General features: G+C 43.7%; 2 protein-coding genes across 2 annotated transcripts in view; one reads left to right on the top strand and one right to left on the bottom strand.

Annotated features, from left to right (window-relative positions):
• tmem117 (transmembrane protein 117) overlaps positions 1-921 on the top strand; it is a 36,216-nt gene extending 35,295 nt beyond the window's left edge. The window contains exon 8 of the mRNA XM_077596003.1: positions 13-921. Coding sequence (XP_077452129.1) covers positions 13-656 — 644 coding nt within the window. The 3' untranslated portion in view covers positions 657-921. The remainder of the gene's footprint in view (positions 1-12) is intronic.
• A 2,407-nt stretch (positions 922-3,328) lies between these two features.
• Positions 3,329-13,330, bottom strand: part of nell2a (neural EGFL like 2a) — an 85,214-nt gene continuing 75,212 nt past the window's right edge. The window contains exons 16-20 of the mRNA XM_077596002.1: positions 9,876-10,016; positions 8,564-8,757; positions 6,580-6,756; positions 5,350-5,574; positions 3,329-3,962 (exon numbers count right to left, since the gene is read on the bottom strand). Of these exons, the coding sequence (XP_077452128.1) occupies positions 3,921-3,962; positions 5,350-5,574; positions 6,580-6,756; positions 8,564-8,757; positions 9,876-10,016 (779 nt within the window). The 3' untranslated portion in view covers positions 3,329-3,920. The remainder of the gene's footprint in view (positions 3,963-5,349; positions 5,575-6,579; positions 6,757-8,563; positions 8,758-9,875; positions 10,017-13,330) is intronic.

The raw sequence follows: 13,330 nt of genomic DNA, 5'->3' as shown, positions 1-13,330 counted from the left end.
GTCTCCTCGCAGGTAAATGGTTCAACTACGGCATCATCTTCTTGGTGATGATTTTGGACCTGAACATGTGGAAGAACCAGATTTTCTACCAGCCCTACGAGTACGGTCAATACGTGGGCCCCGGCGAGAAGATCTACACGGTGGAGAGACCGGAAACCCTGGACCGGTTCGACCGCGGCACGCTAACGTACGAGTGGCGGAAGTCCAACGTGGACTCGGACACCAACCGCACGTTCTTGCACGAGGACATGTTCCTGTACAGCCGTTTCGTGGGCGCCGCCATGCAGCTCAAGTGTCTGGCCATCGTCCCCAGCCTGATGGCCTTCTTCGCCTTCGGTTTCTTCGTGTGGCTTCTGGGGCGGTTCGAGGACGGTCCGACACCCGTGGAAAACCAAGACAAGAACTACGAGAGGATGAACAGGAAGTCGCCGTCCGGGTACAGCCGGCAGACGGCGACCACGCCCGAAGAAATGCCCCACGTGGAGTCGCCGTCGGGAAAAACGGCAGCGACGGACGAGACGGCGACGGCCAGGACGACCGCGATTGACGTCGAGCCGCGCCGAAAGACGAACGTCCGGCCGGATAAGCCGTTCGTCGCGTGGCTCAACGTGGAGGAAAGAGACGTCTCGCTGTACGCCGGCCATCCCTCGTCGTGACTGGGTTACATTTCTATGCATATTTTCTCACTGCAGGTTTTGAACCCAAATTTTTTGGCGGTGGATCTTTTCAAACTCCACTTGGCCACAAAGATTTGGGGAATTTTCCGTATTCGGTGCCTTAAACGAAGACCTATTTCTTGAACTGGCCGCGGGTCGTCGTAGCACATCAAAACACGTGCCTTTATCTTTTTTTACAATCATGGCGACTTAACCCGGTTGTTGCCAATGAGTGACAATCCAAAGGGAAACCTAGCATTTTACCAAAGAGAAATTGAGTTGACGTTAAAGCGGCCCGCAAACCAACCCGAGTCTGACACCCCTGGGTTAGGCAATGTAGCATCCAATTAGCCTAGCATGTGTGTTTTTGGGATGTGGGAAGAAACCGGAGTACCCGGAGAAAACCCACACAAGCCCGGGATAACATACAAGTTTCCACACAGTGAAGGCCGAACTATATATTTATTTATTTAAATTATTCTTAAGCGGCCCAGAAGCTCTGGGGTCCTGGGTTCAAATCCAGGTCGGTCCACCTGTGTGGAGTCCAAATGTTCTCCCTGGGCCTGCGCGGGTTTTCTCCGGGTACTCCGGTTTCCTCCCACATTCCAAAAACATACATGCTAGGCTAATTGAATGCAACATCGCCCCTAGCTATGATTGGTTGTCCTTTGTCTCCTCGTTCCCTGCGATAAGTCAGCTGGGATAGGCTCCAGCACCCCCCTGCGACCCTAGTGAGGATAAAGCAGTTCAAAAAATGAATGGATTTTATTCTTATGTGATGATGCAATTAACCTTCTTAACCTGACGAGTGAACCATTTTAAAATGTTAGCTCATTCATCGCCATTAACGGTGACTGGCATGAAAGGATCACGTTTCATTGGCCTAGAGGTCCAATCCAATTTGACAGGGACGTCGGCAGCGATCAAAAGGTGGATGGTCAGGGTCATTGGAAACCTTGAAAATTTCTTTTCATCTTTTTCAATCTTTTTTTGTTTTTGTTTGACAGTCTGAAGACAAGCGGCATGGAAAATGAAAAAAACAATACTTAAAGATGTCCAATTTATGAGCTGATTTGTTCTGGCCAAATATTGACATTTCACGCACCCTCCCTTAATTATTAGTTTTTACCATTATCCAAAACTAAAATACTATACGTGTGGAAAGAAATGTCATTTTTCACATGAGATGGTCTTCCTAATGCTATTGAGAAACTGTACAGGGAATATTTTGATCTAGTTAACATTGCTCAATTACAACTTAAGCAAACGTATTTTCTTAATCATTTCTCCTGTATTTATTCCATCTGAAAATATCATTGATCAAATCATTTCTTACTTTGCTTTTCCTTTTTTTTTTTACTGTCGCAAAACGGAGACGCGAGTGTCCTCTCTTTGTTCCCTGGTTTGGCGGCGCCCATTTATTTCCATTAAAAATTGTCCTTGGAAAAAAGTATTTAGTCGCTTTGTCAAACATCGCCTTGTGACTCCATTTCAATTTTTCTCCCATTTCAGCTGTGAGCGAAATTCAAATTTGAATCCATTTGTCACGACCTCCCAAAGAAAAGCGTCTAATTGAATCACAAACGTATTACTCACAGACACGAGTGCAATAATAGAATTTGCCTTTGCATTCATCCAAATGACGACACACTTTGCGTATTCTTGAAAAAGAAGTCAACAATTAACCAATCGATGGATAAAAAAACGCTTACGCCTTTCGAGGAATGCCAACGCGGCTGATTAAATATTGACTTGTGTGCTGTAAAAGCACTTTCATCATATTTTTGAAGGAGATATATTTACAAAAAAGTGCTTTAAAGGAGCATTTTCAAGGATTTGGATGCACCAATGAAAAGAGAGAATCCCGTTTACCCAAATAAAGAATAAAAACTCACTCAGATCCACATAACTTTTGAAGTTGTAGCCCAAAAAAAATCAGGTATGTGATCGACGTCATCAGCTTTCTTAAAAAAACCTAAAAAAAACAAATAATGTCATCACAATAAGTCCAGGAGCCACTAGAGGGCGTATACCTAAATCAAAACATAGTATGTAGACATTTTAGCAGTGGCGGTCCGTGCATTTCCTAGTGACGCCTTCAGCTAAAACTATTTTATGGCTATAAAACCTCTACTGCAGCTACAGCTGCGACACATAAAAAATAATCAATAATAACCTCATACAATTGAAATATTATTTAGGAATATAGCCATATTTTACTCACCAAAAATCCTTTTTACCTGTACACAAATCCATCCTCCTTTCTTTCCTTCTTTTCTATCGCCATCAAAGCTAATGCTGAAAGTCGAGCCTATCCTGTCGTATTTCTGGCATATGTTTTTATTCCATTTAGTGCTGAAAATGTTCGTTCCCAGTTTGCTTGCTTGCTTTGAAGTTGTCCTGAATGGGTGGAGAACCAATCTCAAAGCACAAGGAGAGGAAGGACGACCAACCGTAGCTAGAGTTAAGCATATTATCATACAATTAGCCTAGCATGCATGTTTTGGAGATGTGAGAGGAAACCGGAGCACCCAGAGAAAACCCATGCAAGCCCAGGGAGAACATGCAAGCCCACCTGGGATCGAACCCTCGACCCTGCGCTAACCGCTCAGCCAATTTCAGAATGAGTAATTTTTCCTGTGAAATCCAAAAGAAAAAGATAAAAGACAAGATTAATGGAAATACTTTATTTCACTATCACGCACTAACAAGCTGGGAAAGAAAGACAAATAAATAAATAAATACCCAAAGAAAAGGGCGATAAAAAGCTACAAAACACCACGTGATACAGACGACCGCTAAGTGGCTAAACGAGTGTTAGCATTTAAGAAAAAAATGTTTGGACATCAAGCACAGTCATGCCAGTTAATATTTCTATATTACAAGATTTGTGTGGATGCTCGGAACAAAGAGTGAAGGCCCTCATCATCATCATCATCATCATGTTAGTTGTCCTACACGTTTTAGTAGAAAGACGACTGTTAGTTTTCTCTTTATTATTATTATTTTTTTTTTTTATGATCGCACCAAACCTGCTGGCATTTACGATGAAACAATAACAATCAATTTCCCGCCTCCAGCCGGCCGCTCTAAAAAACAAGCTAGACGACGTCAGCGTGGAGACATTCAAAATGTGGCGGTGTGGGTGGGTGGGTGTGTATGTTAGTGTGTTTTTCCTTTTTTTTTCCCCCCTGCTTCTTTTCCCGGATTCTTTTTTTATTTTACATGGAGAAAGAATGCTGTACAGGTGCCTTTCCAAAGCCACTAGAGGCACATGGGGTCCACTGAGCAACAGGTGTGTCCATTCTGTCAAAACACAAAGACGGGAAAAAGGACACCTTGGTCGGTCAAGCGTGTCTTGGAACCAACAAAACACAATGTCGCGCGTCTATTTACAACGGTTGGAGTTCACAGAAATGGCAGCCGTTTCACATCTTGTTTCACGACTTCACAACTCATCTTAAAGACTGGCTGTTAGACGGACAAAATTGCCATCACAATACTGTCTGAAACTGTGCTACTGTGTGTAGACATCCTTCTTCCCATTAACTGTCAGACTCTAACAAAAGAAATGGCTGAATATTAATACCAACCATATGTATGTACGTATGTGTATATATATGTATGTGTATTGTATATGTATGTATGTATGTACGTACGTACATACATACATATATATATATATACACACACACACATACATACACATACGTACATATATATATATACACATACGTACATACGTATGTACACATACGTACGTATGTATGTATGTATATATATGTATATATATATATATATATATATATATATATACACACACACACACACACATTAGATAACTTTATTCATCCCGTATTCGGGAAATTTTATTGTCAGGGTGAGAATACAGACACAGTAAAAGACATTTTAGATGTAAATAAATAGGTAATAAATAAATACATTTAAAAAAAGACAAAATAAATCATTAAATAAATATATAAATAAATGAACGTGTTGCTGATATATATATATATATATATATATATATATATATATATATATATATATATATATATATATATATATATCAGCAACACGTTCATTTATTTATATATTTATTTAATGATTTATTTTGTCTATTTATTTACATCTAATATGTCTTTTACTGTGTCTGTATACTCACCCTGACCATAAAATTTCCCGAATACGGGATGAATAAAGTTATCTAATCTTATCTAATCTCATCTCAACTAATCTCATCTAATCTCAACTAATCTCATCTAATCTCATCTCAACTAATCTCATATCATCAACTAATCTCATCTCAACTAAACTAATCTCGTCTCAGCTAATCTAATCTCATCTCATCTCAACTAATCTCATCTCAACTAAACTCATCTCATCTCAAGTAATCACATCTGATCTCATCTCAACTAATCTCATCTCATCTCAACTAATCTAATCTAATCTAATCTAGGTCCTCGTTTACCTTCAACCTGCACAAGGGACTGAAGATGGAAATTAGCCCTCGGCTACAACCTTAAATATTTGCATATCTGTGTCCATTAACATGACTATGAATTGATTGTCAAGTTGTTTTTTGTCTTGTTTGGTTTAAATCGCGCGACGAGTCCTACTTAAATGCGTGCAATCTTGTATCCGCGAATGTTGTTCCTTTTCGGGTGGGTGCGTGCAATGGTGGGTGTGTCACCTTGCACTGGCACAGGGTGCACTCGGTGCCGCGTTTGACCCAGGAGGAGCCGCTGAAGCGCGACACGCCGTGCTCGTCGGCGCACGTCTTGGTGATGTCGTTGCGGACGGCGTCGGCCTGGCACGGGTCGCCCACGCAGCGCGGGCAGCACTCGCCCTCGCCCACCGCCGTGAACTCGCAGTCCGTCGGCGGGCACGGAAGAGGCCAGCAGTCCACCTGCCCCTGCTGCAAAGGGGAGGTTCGTTGTTATAACAATGCCAACTAAAACTTATTATTATCTCACCTCATCTCATTTTCTGAACCACTTTATCCTGACTAGGGTCGCGGGGGGTGCCGGAGCCTATCCCAGTTGACTTCGGGCTAGAGGCGAGGCTCTTGGGAGCAAAGTTAAGTTTTCGCCAGCCGTTTTCCAACGCGCTCTTTTCATGACGGCACCGCTAGATCCACGCAGCGGGACGCGTTTTGATCATGGGTCAATTCCTCGCCGTCCGCGCCCCCACACCGGCGAGTCTTTTCGCTCGCAAAGAACGCCGACGCGTGGGGGGTAGGGGGGCCTACCCGTTTGCCCCGCTGAGGCCAGCCGCGGTTGGCGCGGAGGTATTTGGGCTCTCTTTCTTTGACGCCTCCGCGGGAGCCGGAGCTCGCAGCGGCGTGTCTTTTCTAGAAGCGCTAGGCGACGGCGTCTTTCTTCCCCGCTCGTGTCAATGCGTACCGTTAGCGTAGCACACGGGGCTAGAGACCTTTTTTCCTAACGCCGGCAAACAATAGGGGTCTTTTAGCAGTGAATGTTTGTCTTCAAAGAGTCCTCAAAAGATGCTTTTTTTTTTGCAAAATTGGATCCATTCCCAACAAACAGGTTCATATTCATTGGATTGTCTCACTCAAAGTGCACTGAAGCAGACAGGAATGATTAACACAGTCCAAAAGATCATCAACTGCCCCTACCTACCCTGTCCAGCATCTACAAATCCCGGTGCCTTAGAAGGGCAGAGAGCATCATAAAGACAATACGCATTCCACCACTTTAAGCTGCTGCCCTCTGGAAGGCGCTACAGAGCCATAACAGCCAAGACAAACAGACTCAAGGACAGTTTCGCCATACTCAAGTTCTGCACCTAGGAGGAGGAGCTAATCAAGACTAATTGGCTGCTATTGACTTTAGTCACTTTTTGTACCGTCGGAGCACAAAATCGCACAACGGCGTGGAAGGGTACGCTATCCGTCACTCACCAGGCACTGGCACTGCTGGCAGTTCTCCACCCAGGTGTCGCCGCTGCCCAATGTCAGCGCTCCGTTTTGGTGCAGACAACGGCTGCTCAGATGCGGGTCGCACTCGGGGCAGCAGAACAGGTCGGCGTTGGGGTTGTCGCAATCGCACACCATCCTGCGACACATCACTCGGCCGGCCTGCGCCATGACAAAATAACAGAGCAAACGTAAAAGATGACATCAAATTTGGACAAGCTGGAGCAGATTGAAAAATAAATAACCCCCCAAAAAACAACATTAAAAACCTCCCACCCGCATTTCCACACAACTCCCGCCCCATCTGTTACACGTCGGCTCATTCTTGACATCTCGGTGACGTTCGACCTTGGCGCCGCATTTTGCGCTCGGGATATCCAGCTGTGTTGGCCTCTTGGCGAACAATAACATGTTTACACGGCGTGCTCGGCGCGACTAATTTTGATGGGCAGCCCGTCCGTCTTTCCAATCAATTAATACAAGTCATCATTTCAGATGGGAGCCGCTCCGTTGTCGTGGAATGAATAATTTGCTGCTTGATCATTCGCAACCGACACTAATCCCACCTTGCCGGCTTCTACTTTCGACAGACGTGGTAACATCGCAAAGTAAACACTCATTTTCGGAAATACACTCAGACCTAGCGGCAATTTAGAGTGTTCAACCAGCTAGCCTACATAACATACATACATACACACACACACATATATACATAGACATATACATAGACATATATATATACATATACATACATATACATACATATATATACATATATATACATATATACATATATATACATATATACATATATATACATATATACATATATACATATATACATATACATATATACATATATACATATTTACATATATACATATTTACATATATACATACATAAATACATACATATATACATACATATATACACATATATACACATATACACACATATACATGTATATACATACATATATATACATATATATATATATATAGATGTGTGTATATATACACACATATACACATTTACACACACACATATATACACACATATACACACATATATATATATATATATGCACATATGCATATACACACACATATATGCATATATATACACATATACATGTATATATACACATAAATACATTTAAAATATATATTTATAGCATGCTAAGCTAGCTGGTGGAATGCTCTAAATTGCCTAACCCTAGCTATGATTGGTTGTCCTTTGTCTCCTCGTGCCCTGCCATTGGCTGGCCACTAATTCTGGGTGTCCCTCACTTGTATCCCAAAGTCGACTGGGATAGGCTCCAGCAACCCTGGTGACCCTTGTGAGGATAAGCGGCTAAATGAATAAATATATATAAATAGCAATCTTTACTGCCACAGGTGATATTAAGATTTAGGGGGTTTGAACAAATCAGAAGCCGTAAAAAAAGACTTGCAAGTCTTCCGCTGTCAATGGCAGCCATTGAGGGGAACCATAAAATGTGTGGGTAAGACGTACACTTTTCCCCATGAGTTTGTCACCCATAGACGAACATTCCATTCAAAGCGAGCGGGTGGCATTACAACGCAATTCACCAACTTTGTTCTTTTGGCGCCGCACATTGTTTTAAATGTCAGCGATTGTTTCGGCGCCGAGGACAGAAAGGGACGAAACACGCTGGCATTTGCCGCTGATTGCCCCGGCGGGGGACCACAAATCATTCACGTGTCTTTGCTCACAAAGAGACCAATGTCCCCCCTTCAGCGGTTTGACACCCAGACAATAAAAGACGTAACGTCACCGCTCCAATAAGCAGACCTAATCAGGAATCCTCAAGGTCATCATTTTGACCCTCCGCCCCGCCTCCTTGCCTCCTCGGTCCAATCGGTACTTCACCTGAAGTGCGTCTTCGATACGGCGCAGGCGGACTAAAGACATTTTTGTCTCCTGTGGTCAAAAGTGAAGTCGTACCTGGCAAGAACAGACGGAGCAGCGGTCGCTGTCCAGCACCCAAATCTGGCCGCTGTGCTTGACCTTGTCGTCGTGGACGCAGTCGCCGGTGCAGTTGTGGCCGTGCGGGCAGCGGCAGTCGTAACCTCCGTCCAGGTTGAAGCAAACCGTGTCGTTGGCGCACGTGTTCCTGCCCGTCTTGCACTCGTTGATATCTGCGTGGAAGGAAAGACGTCATGACCAATGTTCCCTCTAATTTTTTTGTTTGTCTTACAATTTTTTTTCATTTTTTTTGTCTGTTTCTTGCATCTTTCATACAAAATTGGGAGACTGATCATTTTTAAAGGGTTGAGTTGGTAGTTTTTGCAGGACCGTGGAATGGATTACGGAATTTACATATAAAGTAGTGATCTACTTACTAAATATTCAAGTTACGAAAGAAGTTTTGGAACCAATTTATTTCATAAGTAGAGGTACGACTGTACTTTTATCCGAGGTACCCAGCTGGTTTTTCGGTTTTTTTTTTTATCTCCCCCTCTCGGACTCAAAGTGACTGAAGCAAGATGGGGTCAACGAGTGGCTGGGCGCCAGCGCCGTTGTTACAGGAAACGATTCCATGTCCGTCAAAAACGCTGTGCTGAGTTTTGACAGCTGACAGGGCTTTAAAAGCGGCCATTTCTGGGGTTTGGGTGAATTATTTGAAATATTTCCCAAATGGAAAATGAACGGTTTATCCTTTAGAACCAGTCAGTGTGTACTGAACATACTTGAATGTTTAACAAAACTCTGTCATGGGCGATATTTCAGTGGCGGGCCATCAGGGCCTTCAAGGCCTTCTGTGCTGGCCTAAGAAATATCTGAATCCTAAATTATATTTTGTCCATCAATACTTATTAAATAATTCCAAATGGTCTGTTAGCTTCCTTTCATTGCTTTTCCCCCTGGTTGCACTGCTTCCAGATGTGTGTTTTCATATTGAAGCATTTAACCAATCACATTTCAGCCATTATTTGTTGCCAGGGTCAGAAATCTGCCTCAAGGCCTTCACAATCACTTCTGCGGGCCCCAAATAAATGTATCGCAATTTTTAGTCGCAAATTATGGGTGCGCGCTATACACAGGTTCGACTCTACTTGAATAAATACGGTATATAATTAAGTGCTTTTTTTTAAAGACAGCTGGACCTTTTTCCCCATTTAAAGTGATGAAATTGACTCCAGAAAAGGAAAGGGGGCGCCACATGCATCTGATCTCACCACAAGCACTCGAAATGTGATCCATCCCACATTTCTAGCGCTCGCGACGCGGTCCTTGCGCGATCGGGCCTACTCACCGACGCACGACTCTCCGTTGGCAGAAAAGAAGCCGTTGTCATGGTAGCCGTCGCGGCACTCGCAGTGGTACCAGCCGGGCAAGTTGACACAAGTGGATTTGCTATCGCACTCCATGAATCCGTCCGCGCACTCGTCGATATCTGAGGAGGAAGGACGTGACGTGACGAGTTAGAGAGACAAACACGATGTTATCCCTCGCGCCGGCCGAGTGGCTTGTCCGTTGGCGTTGGGAACAGCTCTGGCGTGGTGACCGTCACCGTCCGTCAAAATTTGATAGCAAAACGTGCCTCGCATTTGACTGAATTTCAATCTATCGATTAAAGCGCCTCTCTGCTGTCGCGACGCAGATGGTGCGTATCCTAACGGACAAGATGGGAAATCATTCGCTTATACTCACAAGGGGGGGTGGGGGTGCTAGAGCCTATCCCAACGAACTACAAAAACCAGACAGGGCACAAAGGGGCAACCAATCCCAGAAAACTCAATCTTAAAAAACACCCCCTTCACATCGCCAAAGCTGCGGTCGAATGCAACAAAGTAACAAATAAATAAATAAATAAACAGACAGATCAATGCGATGCAGGCCGACATTTAATTAAACTAACGGATCCACATGAGAAGCAAAGGTGGGGAGATCAGGAGAAGCAAAGCCGGCAGGCTCAGACATTTGCGCTGATTAAATCTGTCTGCAATTCTGCTTTTTTTTTCCGTTCTAATAACTGTTCACCATGCCTGATGCCCCAACTCATTATAATAATGGCAGCGTGTGGCACGCGACCTTCCCCGGCGTGATGCCCCGCCCCCAACCCCACCCCCCACCGGTCTGGCCCGCCGCCCCACAGCTAATGGCATTAAGATCCATTGGCTAATGAGCTCCCAGGCTTTTAATAGAATTTTTTGCAGCAGATTAAGTGTTGATCAAATGTGCCGACGATTTAAAAAGTGACTCGCGTTTATTCGGGAAAGCAGCGGGAAGAGAGGAAAGGAAAAATAATGAAAAAAATACAAATTGTGCACACACCTCCAGAATAAAAGGATGCATGATCTCATCATGGGCTAATTTTAAACCGCAGCCGTGGTTAAAAATATGCTAATTGTTTTATTTCCGGCCCGTGTCGGGGTGAACGCAACTACAAAAGCGGCGCCGTTTGCTTTTTGATGGAAACTGAGTGCAAAAATGACGTAAAATTGGACTTCTTTAAATTTTTTGTAATGTTAGCTAGCGGTTAGCGACATGTCTTGACCACACAATTAATTGACTGATTGACCATTTTTACATGGTTTAAAAGTTACCTTTATTTTTTCCATTTTCTTTTTACAAATTTTGATGTCATTTTAAAATGTTCCCTTTCTACCTCAGCTGTCCGTCACTGTCAAGCCGAAGGTAAAAACATCGTCGTTACCTTTCCTGAACCCGGCGCTTAAGAATTTTTTGCCGTTTTATAGCACGCTCGCTTCTTATCTGGTCCTCTGATCGTCTCCGACACCCCGCGTCACACTTTGTCCACCTTATCCTTTCCTGGCAAAGTTAAAGATTTCCTTTCTTGCTCTCCTCTGTGGCCGTGCCTTGACTGACAGGGTTGCTCCGCAACATTTTGTGCACAAGTCATTACTGCTGCGACCGGTCGCCTTCCCTTCCACTCGCCCAATTTCCATTTCCGCAGAGAAACGCCTGATAACCCCGGCAGGGAATTGTGGGGGAAGCTTTTTCCTGGCGGCGACGTCCAACTTTGAAATAGGAAAGTTGCTGTTCTACCTGTATTTAAAATATTCATGTCGAGGTTCGGTATGGTGGATGAGTGGTTAGCGCTTCGGGCTCGCAGTTCAGGGCTCCTGGGTTCGAATCCAGGTCGGTCCACCTTTTGCTGTTCTGCCTGTATTTAAAATCTAAGTATTCATGTCGAGGTTCGGTACGGTGGTTGAGTGGTTAGCACTTCGGGCTTGCAGTTCTGGGCTCCTGGGTTCGAATCCAGGTCGGTCAACCTGTGTGGAGTTTGCATGTTCTCCCAGGGCTTGCGTGGGTTTTCTCCAGGTACTCCAGTTTCCGCCCACATTCCAAAAGCATGCATGCTAGGCTAGCTGGTTGAACAGTCGAAATCAGTGGTCCCCAACCCCCGGTCCGTGGACCGGTACAGGTGCGAGGGCTACCTAGTTCCGGTCCATCAGAGTAAAAAATATTAACGTTTTCAATCTGGCGCTCCTACTTGAAATGAGAAAAGTTGTTATTATAATAACAAGCCTGCTTGTTTAGAACCAAAAGACAATTGTTGCGCTATTTAAAAAAATATCTTTTTACACACTTAAAGAAATGCAATCACTCGTCTATTAGGATCCGACAGCAGTTTTTCACCAACATAAAAAAATTCAACTCTCTACGTTACACCGCGTAACATAAATTCTATAATTTTTATTTTTTAAAATCTTTTTTAAAGCCATTACCCATGTTGGAAAAAAATTGCAAACAATTGTTGCGCTTTTTAAAAACTACTTGTTTAGAACCAAAAGAAAATTGTTGCGCCATTAAGAAAAATCTCTTTTGAAAAATGGGTGTTTAACAAATAAAAGTTTGAGTTTACACAAGAGAAGGTGAAGAAATGCGTCTATTAGGATCCAACATCCGTGTCTGGCCACCATAAAAAAATTTAACTCTCTACGTTGCACGGTTTGGACAAACGTAGCGAGAGAATCTTAACATACACACACTCACACCCATAAATCACGCTTTTTACAAGGATTATAGATAATAATGATAAATAATTGCTTTCATGCTTGGGACTTGTTTATTGGGGTTTTTTTTTGTCGTCATATAACCGGACAAATTGAAATCCGTGAAGAACATGATCTGACTTTATGACGCATAACTGAAGAGTAGTTAGTGTGCTCCGGGAAAGGAAGTTTCTTGGAGTCAAAAAATGGAGAGCCGAGCTAAGAGTGAGAGTTGAAAATAACGACCGCGAGAAGAGCTGAAGCGGAACGGAGTAGACGGAGATGTTCGCAAAGTGACAGAATGGGAATTGTGGCGCGTGGCGGGTCGGGGGTCAGGCCAGTTTCCTCCCACCTTCGGGTGCAGCTGGCAGGAAGGGTGGCGCCGGCTGGATGAACATGGAAAAGCTTTCACTCAAAGTCCAAGTCCATCCCAAGCCTTTTTCTTCTTCTTCTTTTCAATAGCGGGACAGCTTTTAGAGGCCTCCCCAGAGACCACGGCAGACTGAAGGGGCCCGTCGTCATAAATTAGACACTCGACTACAAAAATAAAATGCTGGCCTCGGAGCAGTTTCCAATTGTTATGCGGTACTGTGTCTTTTGTCCGTCAAATTATGTCTTGAGGACGTCCAGGCTTTCGACTTGCAAAGGCTCTTGTGTGATTGTTTGATACCATTTTGTGTGGGTCTCGTGTGTGTGGCTGACAGACAAGATGTCATCGAGTGTGAGACTTTATCTATAATCCTTATTA

Source organism: Stigmatopora argus, chromosome 3 (genome assembly GCF_051989625.1).
Source record: "Stigmatopora argus isolate UIUO_Sarg chromosome 3, RoL_Sarg_1.0, whole genome shotgun sequence".
Taxonomy (NCBI): Eukaryota; Metazoa; Chordata; class Actinopteri; order Syngnathiformes; family Syngnathidae; genus Stigmatopora; species Stigmatopora argus.
Note: the sequence above shows the minus strand (reverse complement) of the source record. Positions and strands in the feature narration are given on the sequence as shown.